Source organism: Hydractinia symbiolongicarpus, chromosome 5 (genome assembly GCF_029227915.1).
Source record: "Hydractinia symbiolongicarpus strain clone_291-10 chromosome 5, HSymV2.1, whole genome shotgun sequence".
NCBI lineage: Eukaryota > Metazoa > Cnidaria > Hydrozoa > Anthoathecata > Hydractiniidae > Hydractinia > Hydractinia symbiolongicarpus.
Genome location: NC_079879.1, coordinates 25,495,365 through 25,521,931, shown reverse-complemented (window position 1 = coordinate 25,521,931; position 26,567 = coordinate 25,495,365). Strand labels below are relative to the sequence as shown.

The 26,567-nt window shown below is 35.5% G+C and overlaps 1 protein-coding gene across 3 annotated transcripts; it reads right to left on the bottom strand.

Annotated features, from left to right (window-relative positions):
• Positions 1 to 10,473: 10,473 nt before the first annotated feature.
• Positions 10,474 to 25,434, bottom strand: LOC130645642 (uncharacterized). 3 transcript variants are annotated; one of them, XM_057451695.1, is made up of 11 exons: positions 25,268 to 25,434; positions 22,827 to 22,901; positions 22,236 to 22,388; positions 22,060 to 22,151; positions 15,245 to 15,281; positions 14,003 to 14,116; positions 13,408 to 13,467; positions 12,838 to 12,935; positions 12,118 to 12,197; positions 11,378 to 11,429; positions 10,474 to 11,033 (listed from the first exon to the last, which is right to left on the bottom strand). In XM_057451695.1, exons 2-11 carry the CDS (start codon positions 22,879 to 22,881, stop codon positions 10,935 to 10,937), a joined length of 840 nt encoding a protein of 279 aa, XP_057307678.1. In that variant the 5' UTR covers positions 22,882 to 22,901; positions 25,268 to 25,434; the 3' UTR covers positions 10,474 to 10,934. The 3 variants fall into 3 exon arrangements, with proteins under 3 accessions (XP_057307678.1, XP_057307676.1, XP_057307677.1); XM_057451693.1 differs by having other exon boundaries at positions 22,060 to 22,388; XM_057451694.1 differs by lacking the exon at positions 25,268 to 25,434 and having other exon boundaries at positions 22,060 to 22,388; positions 22,827 to 23,536.
• Between the last annotated feature and the right edge of the window lie 1,133 nt (positions 25,435 to 26,567).

Here is a 26,567-nt window from a genome sequence, read left to right as displayed (position 1 = left end):
TTTTCTTGTGGTGTTATATTGGAAGTCATTTATTATAGTGTTGAAGAAGGCATTTTAAAAATATCTATTTTCTGAGGTTGAACTTTTTTTCAATAGGAGGCGGCTGCTCTGATGATTTTTCCTGATGCTGCTGCTGTTTTTGTTGCTTCAAAAATTTGCACTAAACACCAACAACTACTGTAATAATTACCGTTACTGCTATCGCTCATAAAATGGCGGTAGAACTTGATCATGGGCTTGACAAGGTACTTGATGTACTTGGTATTGAACTGTCCCAAGAAGAGTGCCTCAGTTATTCTTTCTTCTTCATAAGTGTTGCTAGATTATGACCTTGTGCTACTCGACCTGGATTCTTTATAGGTTTTGTAATTATATGCTGTTCTGCACCCTGTTGTGTACTGTCGCTCATTTATTATTATTACACTTATATAGAAGATGTACCTCTATAAAATTTCAATCACACAACTCACACTATTCTCGATAAAATTCAAATCATTTTTCTTATATAAACATTTCAAACACTTTTCACCTAGCTCTAACTCACAGACATGGACTGGAAAGCTACCTGCAGGCGGAGTGATTATAATTTTTCGATTCACAGCTAAGCCATAACTGAGTAATGTGTCAAAACTTGGCATAACCCCACATTGATCATATACTTCATGTAACCCTACAACTACTTTTAACGTATTCTTAAAGATAGGGTAAGAATTACAAATGTATCCTTCAATCTCTTCCTACCGACACGAACTCAACATAAAACTCAATACAGTCATAAAAACTGGGGCGAGAATTAGCGCACATGCAGCGGTGGAGAGCTTCAGCTAGGGCTCTCCATCGCTTTATGCCCTCTACTTCTTACAATATTGTTCCCCATCTTCTTCTTCTTCTTTTTAAGATCTTCTCCGCTTATATTTTTTTGGACAGCTGAGTGTAGTTAATTCTATGAGCAGCAACGAGAATGGGCGCTAGAAATTTACCAAAGGCAGAGTAGATGAGGATCCCCAAATCAGCCATACTATCCTTGATAATTGGATCTTCCTCGATATCTCGCTTTAAACCCTCAGCACTATCAATTTGAACAACATTCCCTACAATATTGGCGTACAAACTAATTGCATGCGAAGAGAGTACTTTAGTAGTTTTTTCTCCCTTCTCATGACTTTCACGTTGAACATATTCCGCATATGCCTTTTCGGTTGCACCGTTTGGCGCCTTTTCTACGAAGCCCTCAGTACACTTCTTCGGTAAAAGATGTCCTTTGCCTTTGCGTAGAGCATCCCTCAAAGCTTGACGTTTATCTACTTTTTCCGGCTGTTGCAAGGCTTCTGCAGGAGTATCAACAACATCAAATATGTTCTGCGAGTATTCCACTCAGAACCTTTGGTTTTCCATCTCCGAGATGTTTTTTTAGTGCTGTCCTGCTTTGCAGGCTTACCGTGCTTGGTCTTGATACTCTATACAGAATGTCGTGCTGGTCCACGCATTAACGAACACACCTTTTTAAGTGTGAACTTTCAGAGGCCGTTCCTGCACACTGACATTTTGGCACAATTTTTCCCAGCATGATACAACCAACAAACTGGGGCTAGACAGCCGCTTCCAGGTAAGGCATGCTCTAGCCTGCGCATCCCTACCTTTCAGCCAGGAGCTAAGCCTGGTACCACATTTCTACTATATTCTCACGTTTTATATAGCCATTCAGTATTACCTTGAGTATTGTACGTGTGGCAAACGACGCATCACCGGGCAAACCTTCGTAGTGTAGATATACCGATTACAACGCTAAAGCTACCATATGCACATTATCCTCTCAAACGCGACGTTTATCGTAGAACGCTGAAAACCCTTGATTATTCAGAAATGTTGTAAACATTTTTGAATAGATGAGACAAATGAGGTTTGATCTTGTATTTACCGCTTTATACTGATGAGGGGTGACTCAGTTGTGCTTCGTAGTGTAGATATACCGATTACAACGCTAAAGCTACCATATGCACATTATCCTCTCAAACGCGACGTTTATCGTAGAACGCTGAGAGCCCTAGCATACTTTGCTCATATGTGACCATCCCTTGATCATAAACTCTGAACTCTGTATTTTTTTCAGTGTCTACATGTTCTTTCAACGCGTTCATATATCGTTGCCATATCATCTCGTTTTGTTTTTTTGACTTTACATCAAAACTTGATGCCTTCTTTTCCTTCGACGAAGTAGCACTTGGGTGTGTCTGCAACCATCCTAAACCCTATAAATTCTAGTTTGAATAACCATCCGGTGCGTTTCGAGTAATCGTCCGTCACCAGCCAGTTTTCCACATCTTTTTCGTACTCCTCGAGCAGCTCAGAACGCAGAACATCTCGCAATTCTTCTCCAGAGATGCCAAAATAAGCAGAGTCGGTATCCATATAGATATACTCGAAGTCTTGACGATCTACATACTTATCCAAGAAATCGTATTAAAATTTAAGCATGCGAAGTTTTGCAAGTTGGTACACTGCAATCCCACATTGGTAGGCTCTGTCAATGCTACGCTTGCGCTTGCCCTCTCTAATCTCATAAACATCGCCTATCGGCTCCAAGTCTTCGAGATATGGATCGCTTGATCAATCTTCTTTTCGTTGCTCGTGAACATTGTATTTACATGTCTTGCTAGATCTTCGATCATCTTCCCGTAGAATGAATTACCCTTAAATTTTGGTGTGTCCCCCGAAATCTTTTTATCTGATATTTATCCGCTTCGCGTCGTGCATTCGCGATTTCCTCAGGAAACCAATCAAATGGCTTACCTCGCTTATACTTGAGAATTTGGTGGATAGCTGTCACTTGTAAACCATGATCAAGGTACCATTTTAGAAGAGGTGTATAGCGCAGGATCTTTTCTGCTTTCATCACCCCAAGGAGCTTACGTGTGAACACGCTTGCGTCCTGTTGCTTTTAAATAATCGTGCATATGCTGCGGAATTGCTTAATCGGGTATCTCCTTTACCACAAATAGAGGCGACATCTCGGAGAATTTCTCATGCAATTTCTCATCCGCGGGTACTTCAATGTCAACTTGGACAAACCCAAACAAGGAGCCTGCTTGCACACGTCGTGTTAGTTTCTCAACTTTTTGCGGCGACTTAGGCTCAGCAATCGTGATTAATTTTTCTTTACAACAAGGAAAGTCGTATATCAGTGTGCTAGGTTACAACATGTTTGCATCTAAACCCAAAATTGTATTGCACTGTTTTGCCTTCGTGTAGATGTAGGATCTGATCCCTGTCACACCACGCTCGTGGTAATTACAAAATACGATCGCCGGATCTCCTAACATACCCGTTTGTAGCAGCTCATAAGCCTCGTTCTTCGTACATTCCGTACAGGCTTTCTCTTTGCAACCTTTACAGGTCTTGCTGTAGCAGTCTTCTTTAAACTTGTGGTTACAAGGTTCACCAGGCGCATAGAGCTCGAACTTTGGGTTCAACTGGAGCGACTTGTTCAGCACATATCTCATCGAGATGCCCGGGATACTAACTGCATCTTTCAAAATGTCGATATCAGCTCCGTAATATTGACGTCTGGTTTTATCAACTGCTTCGATGAAGGGTTCAACGTCGCCCATGTTGTATTCACCTAACCAGTCCATCATTGTGACACAGCCTCGATTATAGAATTATGTGCAGAAGGATTCGTACTCCTCGGGTGATAGTGTATTTTTATCCTTTAATCGGTTATAGAAGTCCTCGTGTGCGACAAGTCCAACGTGATTCAACTTGTCATAACTAGAGAGCCAGTCGTATGGAAACACGAGCTTTTCTAGCTTACATTCGAAAGACTTGCACCATCGTTTTTAGCTCATCCCTGGTGCAAGAAAGTTTTTGATATCCAGAAATTTCAAATTTGATATTATCACGAACATATAATTGTTGTCTTTCTTTGCAACCTTGACCTTTCGCTTTCGTTTTTCGCAATTTGCTCAATAAAGTAGCGCTTGATCATATTTTCAACTGTTGAACCCAATCACAGCAACCTGCTTCATCCATTCGTTCCACGCATCCTGGGTATTTTTGGGAAGCATGTCGAAATCTGTAGGTCTCGGGTACATTATTTCCACTTCGGCCACAATAAGAGCGTGTCTCTTTTTCAGTTCTTCCACAAAAAGTTTCAATAAAAGTTTAGGATCTTCATTTTCTAAGAACGTTGGGTAGTCATTCAAACTATCGTGAATACCGACAGTATATGTCTCGAAAGTTATGTCAAATCAGATGTTTGGTGGTAATTCAGAGGTGACGAGAGCGCCTCGAAATCAAACACGATATAATGAGGATACCTGATAAATTTTATGTCGGTTGATCTTGGAGGGATTTTCACATCCCCACACTGTGATGAGGTTGTATCCCTGTCTGCGTATCATATTTATGTATAAGGCTCTGGCTGACTGGGGCATCCGTGCCAGTAACATTCGTGGTACTCGTACACGGTCTTCATGATAGGATCATAACCGTCTACTTTCCACTCCTTCCCTTTTTCATCACATATCACAAGTTCACTACCATGACCACATAAAGCATGATGTATATGTCTTCCTGTTTCCCCCGACATGTCTTCTAACCATTTAGATGCATCATAGCTATAACCTTCACCATAGAATATCTTCTCTGACCTGTTTTTTTTCAACACCTTGATATCTTTAATGTAGAAGCAGTGGCCTTCCAACAATCTAATAGTGATGTCATCTAACCCTTTCTTATGCTGCTTCTGAACATAAATAAGTCGCCATGGTGCTTTCTCCTTGTTTGATTTAGGTTCATATATTTTGATGTTGATTTTAAAGTGCTTTACAATACCTTCCATATCCACCAGCTTTGTAGGGCGCACATCCTTACGCTTTAGCTTGGAGTCCTCGTAGTACTCTCGGCCCAATGTAAGAGATTCCTTTGTTAGGCGTTCCACGTTCTACGTTAGCCCTATTTATTACCGCTAAACATCTCCAGAAGCATAGATTGTCCGTTCTCTCTTTACCATCCATAGCGTAGATACATCTCTTCTTTCCCAGCCAGTCTGAAAGGGGTCCGCATCTCAACAGAGGCTCACGCGTGCTTATGATCTTGATCTGTACATGATCGAAGACGATTTTCCCTTCATATGCTCCTAGGGCCTCGATGGTTCAGACTGGTGGTAAATATGCCTTGCTCCAAAACTCACCATCCTCCAGATCCAGACGCTTCATTTCACATTCCTCTATGAATGCTTCAATCTCTGCGATGCTTGATAAAGACTTGGAGCTCTTACTTTTGTGATAGAAAGATACACCACCTCCACCTTGGTGAATGTTGCAGCTGAAACTGTAAACAAGATTTACTCGCATATCTATGTATGGTGTAATTTTTCGCATGATCGCATCTGTTATCGGTTGGTTCAGATTCTTGTTGATTCTCCAAGTTTTGACTCGAGTTCCATCTTCCAACATATTCATGTCGTGTTCATCAAATATGTGTTGGATGTCTTCAACTCCAGTGTAGTTTTCTTGGTTGTCTTCGGCATCATGATAGTCTTCCTGTGCCTCAGCTTCGATTTCATCATGTAGTGTTGGCTTTATTGAAATTTGCTTCTTTACTTTATTGTAATAATAAGTAACAGTATCTCGCACACTATGCAGTCGATCGGCAAGAGTATCGCGAGTTGACGCTACTGGCGCTGATACAGTGTCGTATAATTTTGTCATTGCATTTCTAAACCAACTCGTGTCTCTTTTATTATATACAGATTTTATTTATCAATAAATTTTTTAGATGGACAGAAAATTTTGAATTAGGGGATTTCCCTTGTTCAGCATGATGCCGTCGGATTCTGTCAGATTTATCAGATTTTTGCGCATGCGCAGATGTTTTTGCTGATGTCAGCAGAATTTATCATTTATAATAATTTATGATTTCATTGATTTTACGGGGGTGTCGGGGGATCTCTAGAGAAGCGGTGGGGTTTACGCCTGAACCCCAAAAGTGTGATTTGAGCAACTCCCTGTACGTGCGGCACGTAGTGTAGTGGGTTCGTCTGCGGCTCCCAGTTCTGGGGACCGCGGATCGAATCCCGCTCACTGCCAGGCAGTATGTTAATGATGAACAAAGTAGTTCTCTTTCAATATGACTTACACGCATTATACTCGCCCATCATGATCAGAGATCTGATCGGGGTGAAGCATTCTCTGTTGAGAATGAAATACGGATGTGCTATGATAAATATTCAGCTATGTATATTTCCTAAAGTTGAGAAAAGCTTCTTTTCTGTCCTAGCCGTACTAAATTTAAGCTACACTCGTACTGTAAAGAAACTATACCATGCTTGACTATTCTAAAAGTTACAATAGCTTCATAAAGTTAACGTGACGTGCTTGTTACGCGACTCAGTTGACATTAATAAAAACTATATTAATTTCTATTTGACTTATTTAAACCACTGTTATTTTCAGCCAGACTTAGTTCAGTCCATGTTCATTCCTATTGCAGTATTTTCAAAAAATAATGTCGCAGAATCAGGAACTCAGCAGACACTCAATTTTTAAGGGGGATTTAAGACTCAGAAAGAGTAAAAAAAGACCTCTGCTTAAGTAATAAATATTAACTATGATAGATAAGTAATCTTTTTTTTACTACAGGGTGAATGAGTGCGCACGGTTACTAACCTTTAAAAAAAATTAGTCGATTTAAGGTGAAATTTTTTACCTTTTATGAGTTGTATTAATATTTTCCAACAAAATCGCGTTAATTTTACCACAGTTGAATTCTTTTCGCTCTCGCTCTTTCGACCTCTAATCCCTAGCATGACAAAAGAAGCAATTATTTGCGTTAATTTTTGATAACGGTAAAATATTTTAGGCATTATTTTGCGTAACAAAATATTTCTATTTTTATGTGATTCTTAGTAGTCAGATCATGTTTGAATTATTTAAATATCTATTCTAAAGAACAACAAAACGCACATCGTTCGTAAACTTTCTCGCACATCCTGCTGTATTTTTGCTCTCTATGTAAAACAATAAATCGCTAATTTGGCAGAAATCGGGAGTAAGTACATGCGAAATACAAATATTCTAGTTCTAGGCTACTGTTTTAACATCTCTAGACAACGGAGGTACGGTATATCTAACACACGGGTAGTTCAAGTATAGGAAGTACATGTTTTGTAATCTAAGATAAAAAATACAGTATTTATTTTTAAAAACTTATTTTTCTTAAAAATTAATTATTTAGGGAAGTAAAACGCACACATTAAATGGAGTTCGCAAAACAAGGTAAACATTTAGAGACAATATTGTATACTAGTCGTTAGCCCGTGTAAAATCCATGGGTTCGCCCGTCCTTTTTATACCGCATTTCATGCTTCTCGCTATTGCGCAGCTAAGCTACCATTTTGCATGACAGACAGACAGACAGACAGACAGACAGACAGACAGACAGACAGACAGACAGACAGACAGACAGACAGACAGACAGACAGACAGACAGACAGACAGACAGACAGACAGACAGACAGACAGACAGACAGACAGACAGACAGACAGACAGACAGACAGACAGACAGACAGACAGACAGACAGACAGACAGACAGACAGACAGACAGACAGACAGACAGACAGACAGACAGACAGACAGACAGACAGACAGACAGACAGACAGACAGACAGACAGACAGACAGACAGACAGACAGACAGACAGACAGACAGACAGACAGACAGACAGACAGACAGACAGACAGACAGACAGACAGACAGACAGACAGACATGCGTATACAGGCATAATAATATAGATTAAGATTGGGTCGGCTTGAGATTTGTGAGAAGTTGCAATTATTTAATATGTTAAATAATTTTAAAGAGATTTGCGCCTATTAATTATTCAGCCATAGATAGTAAAAATAAATAAAAGATTAATAGTTTATTATTTCTGAATAAATCAATAGATTCTTTTGTAAAAGTAAACAATGTCTATTTGTCACATTTTAAGCAAGGCATACCATGGAAGAATATATAATAAGTTGTTAACCAGTGGAAAAATCCACGGGGTCGCCTGTCCTTTATATATCACATTTCGTGTTTCCGTAACAGGACGCGCCTTTCGCGGACACACAGACAGATGACGGCTATTATTAAAGAGATATGGATATATAAAGGTTCTTTCAATTCAAAAAGTATGCTAAATAAAAGTAGTTATGTGCTGAAGTAACCTGAGAAAATTTGGGTATGGTTACACAATCAGCAGCAGTCTATCAATTGTTACTATACAATTTTTTTGAAACAATCATTATTGCATCAGCTGCTCAGGTATGTACTACATGTCCACGTGTAACAATAGTTTTGTGATTTGACAAACACGGTATGTCAAGGGTTGGTGTCTTCACGCATTACCATGCAATAGATACATGATTGCAATTTTAAAACAAGCAAAATTTGGAATTTTTACAATCAGCTGCCGTTGAATAAATATAGTTAAAATTAGTTGGTATATAATAATTCTCCTCAAGTCAGGTTTATGGCTTTGATGATAACATCTACAAAATCAATATACTTAGCATATTTTCTTTATTTAATTTTGGCACACCCATAACTCACAGAAAATAATTTACGTGAGGACTATCTTTAAACTAAAACTGTAATTCTCTGACATAATACGTCATTTTCCCCAAGAAAACATTTATTACAATGTCTTTAAAATAAATACTGAAAATGTTACTCGATATTGAAGATGCTTTGCGCATATCGTTCTAAGTAGGACAGACAGGACCAATTCATTCCAACGTAAATCAGCACAAGATAGTTTTATAAAAATGCTGGTAACACCAATTGCTTTACCATAGCTTAAATTTCTAGAATGAATCTCTCTTTCTATGTATAAATATGAGTTTATAGTCCTCATGAAGTGACATCTTTCATCTGCTGCAACAAAAACATTTACATTATCCTTAAAATTTAAGGTGAGCATTCCAGCTGTTAAGCCATCACCTTTTACGTTTTTAAAGCTACGTTAATTAGTTAGTTAGTTTTTTATGAAGCACAGAATGTACAAAGAATATATAATTTAATTGAAGACAGCGAAAGCATGCAACTATAGTATTAAATTAAAAAATTGTCTTTGTTTCTTTCCCGTGTGTAAAATTTATGTCTTATATAATTCAGTTAACGTTGATTAAAATATTCGCAAGGAGGGTACATTTCGTTCAACATTGTGATTTCTTTTCGGAAATGGATACAGATAGGCTACTTCCTCACGATGTTTGTCTTGGGATAACCCAGGATCACAGAATCTTCATAATGATATATTTTGCAACAATGCAACAATGCAGTTATTCTGTTTCGGCCATTTGCATTTTCCTGATTATAAGGATTTCAAGAGATTTTTAGGGGTAGTTGCAAATAATAGCCAATATCAAAGCCCCTGACAAAGGAGAAACTTTGGCACGCATGTGTCTAATAGATAAATATGAAACTCAGTAAGTATCATAGCCATCAAACGCTTATGCTGTATAAAGGAGTTATTAAAAAAAACATTTATATATTACATAGATTTTCGAGGCAGCAACCTGCTAAAGCCAGCTAACAATAGCTATCCTTTTTTATTCCTATCCTTTTAAGTTCTATTCAGTTTGTTATATTATTATTATACTTTTATGTTAAGCTGGACTATCTAGCTCAGACTAAAAAGGGAAAGTAGCCATATTCAGTTTGGCCTACGATAAAATTCTTAATCAATAATTCCTATGCTAATTGCAGTTAGCTAGGTAGCTGCACCTTTTATTACTGTCATGAAAACTTATTCTATAAAATAAAATTGCTGAGTAATTGTTTTAGCTAGATCGGGTATCGCCAGACTATTTTCTATGTTTTCATTTAAACCGAGACTGGAATAAAGATTTTTCGGAAAAGGGTACTACTCCTTTATGGATGTGCGACATGGTGTATATCTATACCTGTGTACAAGTGCCCAGCCCGGTGTCATGGTTAATTTTTAAACTTCCACATAGACTTATTCCGCAAAATAAAATATTATTTATTGACTGATTTTTTTCGCTATGACAGGGTAACAACGCGTTGTAAACTGTGTTTTTTTTTCCGCTAAAGTTGTAAGTAAGGTTATTATTAAAAAATATATTACACCTGAACCACCGACATACTGCATACCTGTACTAAAATACTCCACCTAATCGTATGTCACAGTTTACGGCTCTTATTAAGCGCTCCACCAACTGTTTAATACCGAGTCTCACAGTTACTTGCGACTTGACCCGTAGTTTCGACACCGGGTGCCCCGTCTAGTTTCTTTAATAATTTCTTTCTGTTCCAAAGAGTTACGCCGCAGATTTATTTTAGAAAATTTCCATAGAACTCGATTTTTACGGATTTTGTTTTAGAACTAAGCTACGAATGACGACAACTGGTTAGTTAATTTAGGATTTAGCATTGCAAAAGGAATAAGAAAAGAACGGCATAATGGACTGCAATAAAAATTAACTATTTCCTGTTTTTAAATAATTACATAATTACATATAATTACGTAACTATTTACTCAATTTACATATTATATATATTTTTATTTTTTTTGACTTTTTGCAAAGAAATAGAAAATCCGTGCATCAATCCTTTCAGATTTTATCAAACAGACGAAATTTCTATGTGTTACGGAAGAGCTGTAATTTGGGAAGTCAGCCTAATGAATTTCTTCAAGGAGTTACATCGAGCTGTTGTGATAATCGTATAGCTAAACAACATCCATTTTTTAGCATGTAGCTAATTTCAATACTCCTTTCTTCTCTTTATCATCATAAAACTTCGTTAACAGAGCAAAACTTGTAAATGCATTAATCATGTGTTTAAATTCACTTTTGACTGAAGCTTCACTTTGCTTACAATGCTCCTTGGGATATAAATTCTATATAAATTCTTCTTTAAATATTAAATTGATTCTGGTATTGTAAGTAACACTTGTCGTTCAGGTAACTGGATTGCATGTCGACGGTAAAAACCAATGAGCTCAGGTATTGAGTTGAATTTCTAGATAAAAATGTAGAAACTTTTGTTTTCTGTTTAAAGACTGCCAACTTCATTTTTAATAAGCCTTTAGGTTGATTGTTATTTTAATTACTGCTTGAACTGTTACCTGGAGCCTGTGCAAATTTGTAGCTGTATTCAAACAATCATTTTACCTAACAGCCTTTTTTTTACCAGCAATTGCAAAATTGTCGTATGTGAGTGTTTATTGACATTTTGACTGTCACATTGACCATTAAAACATACCGAACATAGTGATGTCATTACCCTTTCAACTGGTTGTAATTTAACACTATTTTAGGCTAAAATTGGCTAATAACAAATTTAGATAAGTATGGTAATTTTACCTGGTTAACAAAATTACCAAGGATATAGTCGTCAGCTTCATCTTTTGTTATGCTAAAAGATAAACTTCGAAAGATATTTTCTAAAGTTAAGAAAAGCTTCTTTTCCATTCTAGCCGTACTAAATTTAAGCTACACCCATACTGTAATAAAACTACACTATACTTGAATATTTTTAAAGTTACAATCGCTTCACGAAATTAACGTGACGTGCTTGTTACGCGACTCAGTTGACATTAGTAAAACCTATGTCAATTTGAATTATCTAAACAACTGTTATTTTCAAGCGGACTCAGTTCAGGCCATGTTTATTCCAATTACGGTATTTTTAAAAAATAATGTCGCAGACACTCAATTTTTAAGGGACAGATGGGATTTTAAACTCAACGTAAAAAGGGTAAAAATAAGTACTCTGCTTAAGTAATAAATATTAACTATGATAGGAAGGTATTTTTTTTTACTTCAGGAAGGATGGGTGCCTTAGCCTGTAGATTTTTCCACGGGCTAACGGAATCTCTATATTAATAACCATCGTCTGTCTGTCTCTGTGCGAAATTGTAACGCAAGTAGCGAGACACAGGCAACGTGGTATACAAAAGACAGGCTAGCCTGTGGATTTATCCATGAAGCACTGGCTAGTTTCTTAAAGACATGTCATGTTCTACTGCACTTTCTGAGTTGTCTCTCTGCTGGTACTATGCTATTTACATTAAGTAATATGGAAATAAACAAAACAATCTTACAGAAGTGGAATAATACTTTGGTTATGATACGCAAGGATGAGGTAACCAGAATCCGTTATAATCACCATGAAAGCTCCTTCCTAAAAATAAACACACAATGAAGAATTAATACCTATTATGCCTTTAATTTACTTTTATTATGCATTAAACATTATCATCCCGAAGTTACTACAAAACAAGCTGTTCATTTTTGACTTTAGCGATTGACTTAAAATTGAAAATACAAATAATAAAAATACAGCCCTTTTGTTATCTTTGCCTTAACAATGATTTAAATGCAAAAACCATGATTTAAAAATCTTTTTATTGTAATAACTGCCAACATGGCATTTTTAACAAATACTCGTGTTGTTTTTGCTTTCTTATCAAAACAAAGTCACTAATGTCGAAAATCAACAACTCGTGTTGTAGCCCCTTTGAAAGTAACGTTTTTAATTCTCTTTTTAATTCTTAAACTTAATCATTGGGATTTTAAGCAACTTTTTTATTCCTAATTTTACGTACAATTGATATCAACCTGGAGGTAGCAAGATGGGATTTGGTATTCCATTATTAGAACAGTCTAGAATTATCCAAAGCAGTAAAAAAGTAAACTAAAATGGCTACTTCCTAATGCTCAGTCGTTCCAAAAATAATATAAATATTTTAATAAACATTTTAAGATTAACATTAGAAACGTTCTTAGAAGCATAAGAATACCTGACATAAATATATATATACCTCATCTCGTCGCTTTAACTCATCTTGTGCTTTTTCGGGCGTTGCTTCACCATCAAACCAAGGATAATTTCGAAAAGCCTCGCTTTGAGGTAGGATTCCTAGAAATGATTTAAACATGTTGTAAACGTGCACATTTCTTTATAACTCAGTCATACTTCGAAGCAATATTAAAGATAAAATACAAAATAATTTCTTAATTCGACCGGGTGTGATGCGTCCACGCTCGAATGAGCGCCTACCCTTTTTGTTATTTTTTTGAGCGTCCCTATCGAATAAGCGCACAGAGGCACTTGTTCAAATATTTTTGAATTTAAGAAAAAATGAACACAGCTTTCATCTTAAAATGATCTACAACATAAAATTTCATGTCAAAATGTGTACATCTATACATCTAGCTATATTCTCAATTTCTTCTTAACTTATTCTTTTGTAATGGTACCAAAAGTATTGACACAATGACGACGAGACGCACGTAATGCTGTATAAAGAGACGGGCAAATCTATAGAGTTTTCCACGGGCCGATTAGTTATCCACGGGCCGACTAGTTTATAAAATTCTTGATTTCCTACCCTTCACTGTTTGTGCATTTGACGCAATTGATCCACAAATGATTTCATAGGGATTTTCATCTGAAATAAAAGAATATGTTATAAAGTGGCAAATTTCTCCCCATTATCTGCCACCACTGTACAACCTCCCCCCTTCTATTACTGCCCAACTAACTTTAAATCCAGCCATTATATAGTTACAAATAAACTGCGCAACAATACTTCAATGCAATCTAATTCCAACTTAATATTACCTTCAATAGTGACTATTAAACTGTCTTTTTCTTATTTTTTTTGTCATAATACTAAAATTTCACACTTTACCATTTCCATCAGACCATTTCCGACGAAAAACAAGTATTAAAGGAAATAAATTACATTTAGTTACAAAGGGCCAACTATTAAGGTTTGAATATAGCCCTGTTATTTTTAATCATGTTAGGCTTTACAATCCAACTATTAAAATTACCTCCAATTGCAATGCAATAATATATGTAACAACTTCTTAAACTGTTCTTTTCATAATTTTTGTCTTCATACTAAAGTTCCAGTAAATTAATCCATCGCTATATTTCAATTTATCGACAAGGTCAAATAAATAATGAATCAATTTTACCTTGTGATGTATCCAACGAAGCTCCGTTAGATGGTACGTCGTATTCTGAAGGGACAGGAACGTCATAGATTGATGATTCGTTTTGTTTTGTTGGCATAATTTCATACGCATTATCTAATTAAAAAAATGAGTATAAATGAAAATAATTTGTCTTCGGTTACAAAAGTGCCAACTATTAGAAGTTTTTCATTAGCTCTATTAAGTTTCACTCTAATTATGTTGTAAATTTTTATTTATACCGCCGCCATTTTACAGATTAATTTTCTTTATGATCTTGAATGACATATCTTGTTAACAATGTGGTATGCAACAAAAATTTAGCTAAGTTGTACATTTATGTCGTTGATAATCTCATTAATAACAGTCACATTTCGCCTGTTTGTTTGTACGCAAGAACAGGTCGTGTTACGGACACACGAAATGTTTGTGCACAGCCTGAATGGTTAAGTTTTAAGTTTTTTAGTTTTTCGCGTAGTTTCACAAAAGTTAAATTTAAATATTTTCTTCTACACGCGACATGTCAAGTCAACTTATAGTATTCCCTTGATGCAGTTTCTTTGTTATAAATATGTATACTGAGAAAGTTGCAGACGATTAATAATGCCTTTTTGGAGAAATTAACAAAATAAGTTTATGATGAGAGAAGAACAGTAAATGTAAGGATTTACGTAGATGGATTGTGTGTTGACTAGTTTATTCCCGCCTTTTAATTAAAATAATTAAATCGAATGATAAATAAAGAAAAAAGCAAATAAGCAAAATAAAATTGTCTAATGATTGTCACACAACTGTCGCCTGTGTTACCCCGGTAGCAAATGCGATAACGTTTCTTTCAAAAATTATTACACTCATAAGCATTGTATTGCTGGGCTCGATTCACTGGATTTGCGACATATTATGTACCTGCACTAAGGCATGATTAAGTGCTTAACCTGATATTTAACATTGGAAAGGCTTAATTGCTGTAAGCGCTTCACTGGATTTGTGACACGCCGCTACTTGCACTAAAAGCTCAAAACCTCTACGGACATGGCCCACCTGCACCTAAGCGCTCGGCCTGACATTCATCGCTTTATTTATGATGTCGTAACCCGACGTTTCGACCCTTGATCTCCCTGCTGTGGTAAAAATAAAGTGAGTAGCTTACAGTCGAAATTTTATGAATATGTTTTTATTTTTAATATTTATTAATATTTAATTAAGTCATTTAATATAATAAAAACTAATAAATAGATAAACTACCTTCTTTCAACATTTCATACCCATCTGATGAAGATTTCTATTAAGAAAAAAAAAGGTTACTCCAGCTTTCTGAATAAATTTAAAATTAACAAGAAGCCCTGGGGGCTCTAAGAATTTCCGCGCGCTACCAAAATATTTGATGAAAACCTGCTAATTCGTTGTGTTATTGTGCCAAACATTGCATGAACCTCTGAAGATAAAGCATGAACTGTGCATGAACCTCTGAAGATAAAGCACACCAGTGACATTATATCTTACAACAAACGCAAACAAAACGAAACGTGTCATAATAAACTCACATTTTAAAAGAAATTGCTAACAAAAAATACAGCCTATCATTCATGGTTGAAAGTCTTGCGATTGAAACGTTTTTGGTCTTAAACGGCATTAGTTGACAAAAAATCAAAATTTTGATGTGACCATCATTTTCAGCATACTTTTTTTATTAACTGTGTCAATTTTTGTCGAAAATAAAGCAGTTTTAATTTTTGGATAAATTTTGGCCTGAAATGACATTTAGGTAAGAAGAAATCAAACTTTTGTACCATAATCATTTTCAGCATACTTTATTTGTTAACTGTGCCAGATTTAGCCGAAAATGAAGTGATTTCAATTTTTGGACTAATTTTGGCCTAAAATGGCATTTAGGTGACAAAAATCAAAATTTTGATGTCACCATTAGGTTCAGCATACTTTTTTGTTAATTGTGCCAAAATTTGTCAAAAATAAAGTAGTTTTAATTTTTGGACCAACTTTGGCCTAAAATGACATTTCAGGTGGCAAAAAACCAAAATTTTGATGTCACCATCATGTTCACCATACTTTTTTTGTTAATTGTGCCAAAATTTGTCAAAAATAAAGTAGTTTTAATTTTGGGACCAACTTTGGCCTAAAATGACATTTAGGTAACAAGAAGTCAAAATTTTCATGTCACCATCATGTTCACCATACTTTTTTTGTTAATTGTGCCAAAATTTGTCAAAAATAAAGTAGTTTTAATTTTTGGACCAACTTTGGCCTAAAATGACATTTAGGTAACAAGAAATCAAAATTTTCATGTCACCATCATGTTCAGCATACTTTAATTGTTTACTGTGCCAAATTTTGTTAAAAATAAAGTAGTTTCAATTTTTGGACCAATTTTGGCCTGAAATGACATTTAGGTGAAAAGAAATCAAAATTTTGATGTCACTATCATGTTCAGCATACTTTATTTGTTAAGTGTTCCAAATTTTGTTGAAAATAAAGTAGTTCTAATTTTTGGACCAATTTTGGCCTAAAATGACATTTAGGTGACAAAAATCAAAATTATTATGTCACCATTATGTTCAGCATACTTTTTTGTTAACTGTGCCAAATTTTGTCGAAAACAAATACAAATTTTGGCCTGAAGCGTCAATACTAGACTTCCCAGTAGTTAAGGAGCTTGGGTACGAAGTTTACATCTGTGACGGACCAACGTGAAATCCCAGGGTCGATTTTTTCTCAAAAAATGCTCCGAAATAAAAAAACGACGGTTTTAAAGAATTTCCTACGCCTTCGGGCGCGGAAATTCAATTAAATAAAAACGTTTTTTTTTTATAAATTTTTGCCTAAAACTTTGCAGAACAACCACATGCTCATCATGTCCAGAACATCTGTTTATAGAAGTTAGTTACAAAGTACCAGTTTTTACTCTTATCCTCTAATGTTGAGTTATATGGTTCATTATTTTCACACATTTGCCAAACTGGTGGTTAGATTCAGGAACATGATTAGATCTTTCTCTATGTTGTGATGGCGCGTCCATGGTCACACAGTTTTATCAAAAATAATAAAGAAGAAAAAAGTGAAAAATCAAAATATCTATTAGTTGAATAACACGACAAAATTATTTTTTTTTTATTCCTGACCTTACTGAACTAATTCATAGGTTGATATAAGATAAAAAAATAAAGATTTGTAAATAAAGCCGAAACCGCGATCTTGCACGCTCGTTTTGTTGTTGAAAATTCCCGGTCTGTGTATTTATCAAATTTGGCGCCCACAAACTTTATTGTTCGAAGCTGGAAGTATGTTGTAAAATAGCGAACCAAATTACAAAAAAAACATTATTATTAGCCCTGGCCGATGTTTATAAAGTTCCAAGAAGTATTAAGCTGGATTTCCATCAGTGCAAATTCTCTTATCGCTCTGGCTTTTTTGACCCATTGATCTTTTTTCGCACTAGTGGAAATTGCAGAGCGACACTTTTTTTGCTCTTATCGCCCAATTTCAGTGCGATAGTCAGAGCGACAATTATCAAAAAGTTTTGATATTTATCGCTCTGAGTTTTCGCCCAAAAGTGCAACTTCAAAGAAATACCGAATGTCCATTAAAAAAAATTGAATAGATTCTATTGAAATTTAACTTCAGCACATGCTTACACGTGTTGAGTACAAGAAATAGTTTCATATGTGTTGTGAACCGAGCAGTGTTGTAAAAAAAGTATTTATAAAATGGGAAAAACAAATAGGTGCGACTTAAGGGAAGATGAATATTTAGCAGAGGCTGTTCGAATTTTTTCATGTCTGTACGACAAAAGTTGCAAAGAGTATCGAGAAAAAGATCGAGTGGCAAATGCTTGGAAGAATGTTGAGGAGGAGTTAGGATGTGAAGAGGGTAAAGTTTATCCTTGTTTGTCAGTTCAATGCGCTACATTTTTGCGCTGTTAAAACTTGAGCGTATTCAGCTTGTTCTATTACTTATTTGGAAAAAAAATGTTTTTAAATTCAACTGTTTTAAGGTGAAGCTATTCGAAGATGGGACAACTTGAAAAAAAGATACAGCAAGAAAAAGAATAACCTAAAAAAGAAATCTGCATCGGGATCAGGTTTGGCTGACGTTGAATCATGTGTCAAAGATTTGAAAGAATACTCTTTTTTATCTTGGCTTGATAAGCATTATCAAATGAGAGACACAAAATCAAATATAGCGGCTCCGGAGGATGAGGAAGATATTGATTCTTATTCGGAGGCAGTGGTTGAAGATTATTTAAATAACGAGAATGACCCTGCTACAAAATCACCAAATTTGGCCAAGATGACAACTATTGATCCACCATCTGTTACTTCAACAAAGAGGAGCGGGCGTAAGAGTACGAAAGAAGAAACAGAAACGTTTGCTTTGAAGAGCATCGGCGAGGCTTTTGCATTGAAAGCAACTCAACGTGGTAGTGCTAAAAAGGACGCAGATGGCCTGTTTGGGGAAATGGTTGCTGAAGAATTAAGACAAGTATCTGGGCGAAGCAAGATTATGCTAAAGCACAAAATTCAAACCGCAATCTATGAATGTCAAATGGAGGCTTGGAATGGGTCGCAGCCTAAACGACAGCTACACATGATGTCCCCACCCTCAACTCCTAGTTTTGGTAATTCTCTCCATTTCAACGCCTATGGAAGCCCCGTATACCAGCAACAGCAGCCATTGCATGAAGATAAAACCGATCATAAAGGGTATTACACAAATTTGTTGAATGAAAAACAATAGTTTTTTTTTGCATAAAACAAAACTGTAAATACAACATTGTAAAAGGTCTTTTCAAAATATTTATGTACGCCTTACATGTCGGTACTGCCATTCAACAGCACCCTCTTCACTATTCACAAAATCCTTGATTGCTTCCCGCATTTCTGTAGCACTTCTTTCTGGCCGGGAGCCCCGTACATTACATAAGACATAAAGACATCCTTCGTTCTGCCCCACCTGTCTTCTCCATTCCCCAGGCGTAATCTCCCTATTCGTGTCTGTACTATCAACAAAACTATTTGGACAATACATTGCGGCTTCAGTTTGGCGTAAGTAATTGTGTAAAGCAATTGCTCCGAGCGTAAAATTTTCAACATTTTTACCGATGCTTTTATTGGGCGGCTAAATATTCTCCATCTAGCCCGCAATAAGCCGAACGCGTTTTCAATAACACGCCTGGCACAAGAGAGGCGATAGTTATATACTCTCTCAGGCTCGTTCAGCTTGCCAGGATATGGGCGCATCATATTTTTCTTTAAGGGGAAGGCTTCATCTCCAACTAGAAAATAAGGTAATGGGTCAAATTTACATCCAGCTAGTGACGGAGGTGGTGGGATTTGAAGGGATTGATTTTCCAGTTGCATTCCAATTTGACTCTTTGATAAGACACCACAGCCGTTGTTACTTCCATATTGTCCTACATCTACGAGAATGAAGTTGTACTTAGCATCACAGACTGCTAACAGTATGATGCTGTAGAACCCCTTGTAATTGTAATAGAGCGATCCTGAATTGGGAGGGTTTTCCATGGCAATATGTTTCCCATCGATTGCCCCTATACAATGTGTGAAATTCCACGTGTCTTGGAATTCATTTTCGATTCTTAACCACTCTTCTTTGGACATAGGGGGTCTTACATATTCGCTTAGGTTCTCCCAAATTGCTGCAGCTGTTTCAGACAGAATTCGTGAAATAGCACTCGCGCTAATGCGAAAGTTGAATGATAGAGATTGTTGAGAATCTCCTGAGGCAAGATAACGTAAAGTAAGAGCCAAGCGTTCAGCTGCAGGAATTGAATTTCGAAAATTTGTGTCTCTTTTTTGGATTGATGGACCTACCAGAGACAATAAATGTTCGAATCTATCAGGAGACATTCGAAGAAATCTATGAAATAAAATATTAAATAAAGTTTCAAAGAAAGAAATAATAGAAATGCTCTCCATAACTATCAAAAGGAAGCAAACTTGGAACTAAAATTTACTAGATACCTAAAGTAAAATTCTCTATCGTGCAATTTCATTTCTTGAAGCAGTTGATTATACACTCCTTTCAATTGTCTTTCTCTATAAATTTGATGAACCCAAGAAAATGGCGATTTTCTTCGTCTCTTTTTCCTTATACTTCTAATGACTATTAAGGCATCTACAGCTTCTTCTTCTTCTGAACTGTCTGCCATCTTGAAATGTGTGTGTTCACATAAGAAAATTTCGCACAAAAAATAATTTGTATTGGCATGCTATCGCACTGAAACTCATTTGCAGCGTAGAACTCCTGTCGCACTAAAATTTTGTGTAATTTTAGAGCGATAGAAAGATTCGCACTGGTGGAAATCCGCCTTTAACGAAGGTTATAAAATGCTGGCACTACGATTATATGTATGTAGAATATTTTTGGCTATCTTGAATTAAATATCTTGTTTCTGTGTTTATTGGTAAGTACATCTCAAACTTGCTTCTTTTTGCCCTACATGACCATAAAAACTTTGTGAAAAATGTCTCTAGGACAGAATATGAATATTTAGTATTTAAACAGAAGTTCCTTAATTTTTGCTACCTTGATTACAAATTATGTTGTGGCTGTCACAAAAAGAGTTTTTTTTCGGGCTCCCTTAGCGAGTTAAAAAATTGCTGGCACTACGATTGTATTAAAATATTTTGGATTATCTTGAGTTAATGATATCATTTTTTGATGTTTAAACCAGATTTCCAATGAAAAAAAAATGATGCGCGAACGAGTTCCGCTTTTTATTTGCGCGTTCGATGGGCAAGGTTGTCACGCAAGCACCAGCGTCATTGTTTTCTATCTCCTCATTTTGTAATTTCTTCTATCATTTCTCTTCCAGCCTTTTCTCTTCATTTTGTTCATTTCTAAAAGAACTACTTGCAATTTTAAATGGTGATTGATTAGCAACTTGCAAAACACTGAAATAAGATCCTGCGAGATTTTTTGTTGTTGTTGCTGCTGCGACACCATCTTGCATTTAAATGAAATGTATAAATGCTCATTCAGCAAAAAAAAGAAAATCAAGAGTCCTGATTGGTCAAATTCAAAAAACGATACGTTTGTTTTTTTTCTTTATTGTGCGCATGCGTCGTTGAAAGATTTGCTCTAATAAACGTATTATTTATTTCCAGTTATTTTAGTAAATTTAGGGATATAGAAAATTCCTTAATTTTTGTTCTACCGCTTAAAATTGATTTTGTGGCTGCCACAAAATAGCTTTTTGTTCGCCTTTTCTAAAAAGTATAATCGAACATCAGAAGTACAGTAGAGTCTCCATAACTCGAACCTCTATAACTCGAATCTCTCCTTAACTCGAACAAATTCGTTGGCACCGTGAAAATTTCCTAATAAACTCTTATAAAAAAACCTCTACAACTCGAACCTCCATAACTCGAATCTTCCCTTAACTCGAACAAATTTTTTTGTCCCTTGGAGACTTTTCTCTCCATAACTCGAATTTTCTGACATCATAATCAAAATTCGAACAGTTTTCCTGATAAATTGGGTCTAAAAATCTTGTTAATACGTGTTTTGCAGGCCTTATTATTAATTCGAATGATTAATGATGCGTCATCCAAACCTTTCGAACGTCTTTTTCGAACGTTTTCGAGAAAATCTAAAGAATTTCAAAAGAAAGACACTCTCATAACAATGTCGTCTGTGGCAGGATCAAAGCGTCGAATTGACAATAAGTCGTGCAAAATCAAGTACAAAGCTCTTAAAGCGTTGGAAAAGGGTACTGCGCCAAAGGATGTGGCAAAAGAGTTCAAAATTCCTCCAAGCACCCTGTCAACTTGGAAAAAAAATAAAGAAAAGATTTACAAGCAGTTTAACAAATACAAAATACAATACTTTCATTAACCTAATAGCCCCCTTAAAGTTAGACTTAAGATTAAATATAACGTTTTTATCCAGCTGGTTCACGTAAAGGGAGGATATTGCGCTAAAAGTTGAAAACCTCTACAACTCGAATGTCTCCATATCTCGAACGATTTCCTTTTCCCCGTGGCTGTTCGAGTTATGGAGACTCTACTGTATATGCTTACCAGAACCGTGTAGTGATTTTTTGCCGATGGGGGTGGAAACTCTTCTGTGTCTACTGCTGCTTTTGGTGGTATCAGAAGCTGGTGGTTAGTCTCTGGCGATGAATAATTTTTTTTTGAATTTAATGCAAGTTTTGACGGTGTAAATTGATTATTAAGTGCTACTGTAGGTGACTTACTCTTTGGTTTAGTTACAGGTGATGCCGATTGTTGCTTTAGCGTGTCTGTTGAGTTTGGTAATAGCTTCTTTGGTTTAGATGCAGTCGGGGGTGGTTGTGACTTAGAACTTGCCAGCTTCGTTGGTTTCGTTGGTGGCGGTGGTGGGGGCTGCCCTGACAGCAAATGTAAAGTTCGTTATTAGATGTTACAAGAATGGTATAAGGAGGAAGATGTATAACTTGCAGGTTCCGAAGGGCAAGACTGTAATAATAACCTTCAATGAAACATTCAAATGAAACATTAAAAAAGATTTTAATGTGCTCTTATCCCAGGATATTGCCTTATTAAAGAAGTCACGTAAAGATAGGAAAGGTAAAATACTACGAATAACTGAGTTTTGATGCTTTCCAGAAACAAAAACTACAGAATTAGTACTTAGTACTAGACGAAATAAATTTTTCCTCACACTTTCTGATATTGAAATGGCTGACCTTCTAATATGTATCTGGTATAAAAAATCGTCTCTATTATAGACATGACTGTCTTCAATGCTAAAAACGGGTTTGGATTTTTTAATTTGTTTAATATAAAAAAAGAGCTGATTTACTCACTTTTATTGTTCCCTGCCATGGGTTTCACATTCTCTGAGTTCGTTTGTTTATTCATGTTGCGTTTTAATTGCCTTTCTAAAAAAATTCAGAATAAACTTTCATTCTTGCAGTCGAAATAAATATCCCGCATATCCTCTATTAAATAGCCGGAGCTTTTTTTAGTTTTTTTGTATTTTATCACATAAATTAACCCAAATTTTTTTGTCGTGTAAAATGAGCTTTATTGCTGTTCAAAACAATGTTTATTTCACATTTCACAGTGTGTTTTGTTATTATTATTATTATTATTTGTGATTTTGTTATTAGTCCTTTTAAATTCTTATCTTCACACCAATTTTAGGTATTTCGCAAACGCAAATATAACTACCATTTTCTGGCCTCTTTCTTGTGTCCCTGTGATGCGGGTGCAAAGTATTTGTGCGCCCTGTTCACACAAGATATTTGTAACAATAATCAAGGCAGATAAGACTTACTATCCTCAACTTATTGTTAGTGGAATCGTTTTTGAATAAAATTTCTATTTATTACTTATCTTGCGATTTTGTTGTTGTTCTTGTTGACAAGGAAATTCAATATTTTAATAAACGTCTTGGTCAAAATCCCTCACCCTCAAACGTGGGAAAAACTTTTAAAAAAACGATATATGACCCTTCCCTATTATATCACTATAAGGGTAGGTATATATAATTCATGAAAAGAATGCATACAAAACAGCAGTATAAAAAACCCCTTTGTATGTAGTGCAGCAGTGAATTCGGACTTGGAAATGTCCGTATTTATTTATTGGTAACTACACTAATCACTAGGATGCAGCTGAGACAGGATAAATGTTGTTTTTTATCATTGCGTGACGAGCGAATTGTTTACATTTTGAAGCTGCCATTACAGCTTTTCACGCTGGTATCGCAGAGCAAGTTAAGTGGACTATAAATGTGACACTATTTTGGGCTTAGGAAATTTACTTGGTTTTGTTAATTAAAGATTTTGTTTTTAATAAAGTACATTTTAAAGTAAAGAAGATGCAGAAGCTGCATAAACTATCTCGCTATAAAAAAGGTGCAACTAAAATACGTTCACAATAGTGACACACCCATTTCTGTTGTTTAATTTACACTCGGAAAAAAACAAAATGGTTTATATTACTTGTTCTGTGACCGCAAGTCATGCTAGATTTTAAAGACTATTTAAGGCCAGTCACTAAATGAACATTTTGGACACGATAAAAACTTAAGGAGTTAAAATACACAAGAAGTAGCCACTCAGTCTGCGGAAATTGAAAGCAACTAATTTGGGTGACCAACGATATTTAAAAAAAGAAAAAAAAAATTGAGAAAACGATTTCAAAAATGTGATGCTTTAAGGTATACACGCTTTTTTATACAAAAAATCAAAATTCTAATTCTTAAAACCAAATTCTTTTAAAAAAAGCGTGTATTGCTACATCATCAGCAAGATAAACAATAGAACAGTGGTGGTTATTATAACGAATATTAAAGGTTGCTGACAAAAGAAAAACGGGGAGAACGGTATGTTTAGTATTTCTTTAAAAGAAGAAATAACACTTTTTGCGCTCACGAAGTGTTAAGCAACACGCATTCGAAAATTATCCCCAGTCAGCAAAAATAAATCCGTGTCGTAAAGCATATTTTTTTAAAAAACTTGATATTAGCTTTTGCAAAACAAAACTTATATGTGCTTGCAACAGCTTGTAATACATTCACGAAAACTTTTGCACCACAAGCAACAATATTGATTAAATTAATATGTTTTGAAAAAATGTTCCGCACGTATATGTACTTGTGTATCGCTAGTCTGTTCAGATTGTTGCTTCTATATTCTGCAAAATAAACAAAGAACACAAAATAATCCCAAATACGTCTTGACAACTTAAAAATGCTAAGATAGGCGAATAAGCAACCGGACCCTACCTAGAACGCAATCTATACACCTATTTTTTATGATAAAAACTTGAATTTAGTTTCGCTCATAAATTCACAGACGAGAGAAATACTTGAATCCTTCCTTTTATCAAAAGCATATTTCTACTTAATTTTTACTTGATGAAATTTGTGTGGGTCTAGCTTCGCTCGTAAATTCACAGACGGGGGAAATACCCTAAATACTTCCCTTTGTTAAATGCATATATTTCTTATTCTTCCGCCTCCATTCCATATCAAATCTCGCGAAATTAGGAAAAGGCTAATATCTAATAAACGCAAAATTTTGTTATTCTGTTACAACAACACTGAATGACTTCATCCTAACAATTGTTGTTTAAATATTTCTTAAATTGAGCCTTGATGATTCTTTTAAAAAGAATTTGTTAAGAAAAATGTATGTACAATTAAAAAGAGTGGAGCATAAGCCTAGTTAAAACTTTTTTACCACAACTTTAGCACACTCAACTTTTGATGTATGTTTATCTAAAAAGTGTTCCATACCTTGTTTCTCTTCCGACTATTCACTGCAAAAACGTTTTTACACTACCTGTTTATATAATAGTGTAATAAAATATATAAAATATAATATATAAAAAGAGTGTTTTTCTATTAACTATGATCTGAAACGTTACCGAAAGTTTTTCTATTAACTATGATCTGATAGCCTGAAACGTTACCGAAACTAGTTATATTCCTTTTAATAAATATATAATAGCTTATTAAATGTAATATATAAAACACTCCAGGTCCAGTTTATGTATAAAAAACATTTTCACGCTTTTTTTATGTGATATGAGGCTGTTTGTTCTTATTTTTTGTTTTGTTTTTTGTTTTTTTGTTAGCTAAATTTGTTCCTAACTTGTTGCTAATATGGGTTCTATACGCATGGGGCTGTTTTTATTGTCCTCATTTTTCGTTAAAACCTTACTCGAGTTTTTCTTTTTATATATAGCTGAAGTGTCGAGCGCAAACCAAAAGATAACAAATTTATCAAGATTGAGTACCGTTTAGGCAAGAATTTTATTTTTTGGTGTTGGATTTAAAAAATTTATAGCTATCATTTTGTTCTTTTAATACATTAATTTTGGTTTATTCAGCGGTTTTTCATAGTGGAGGGGAAGCCCCTTGATCAATAAATTCTGAATTTGGCTGTTCTACAATCTCATCCCCAGGGCTTTTATACGCCTATGATATGATGGGACGGCTCCATCAGAATATCATAGGCTTAGAAAAAAGCTCTTACTTACCTGCATTATTATATTAAACGAACGAAAGAGATAGCAATATAATTTTACGAATGAAATACCGAACGTCTACTTTATGAAGAGAATGATGTACTATACTCATTTATTTCAGTAATCAGTACCTGTATCCAGTGTTAGTGTACGACATGTTCCAAGAGCGAAAATCGTCCATAATCTTGTTTTTCCAAATTTCCAGGTAAGAGATATCGGGAAAACAGAAAATTGGGAAATCAGAAAATCGGGGGTTAGTCACGTTAAAAATACAATGCTCAAAACATCACAAAAAAGGTCTATCAACAATATTTACAAGGTAAGTTTTAAGAGGGAGGTTCACGAAGCGAATTGGACGGCAAATTTGCCGGCGAAATGTATCTCAGCATGCAACCTCGATCCCAGGGCTCTTTTCTCTCTTTTTGATATAAGGACGGCGAGACAGAAATAGCCCCGGCACTGGCCGATCTTAAACACCGCAAAATGTGCGGTGTTTGCTCGAATACCGGCCGTATTTTAAGCGAGCGAGACAAACTACCAGACAAGCTCGTCGAGTTCATGAGGTT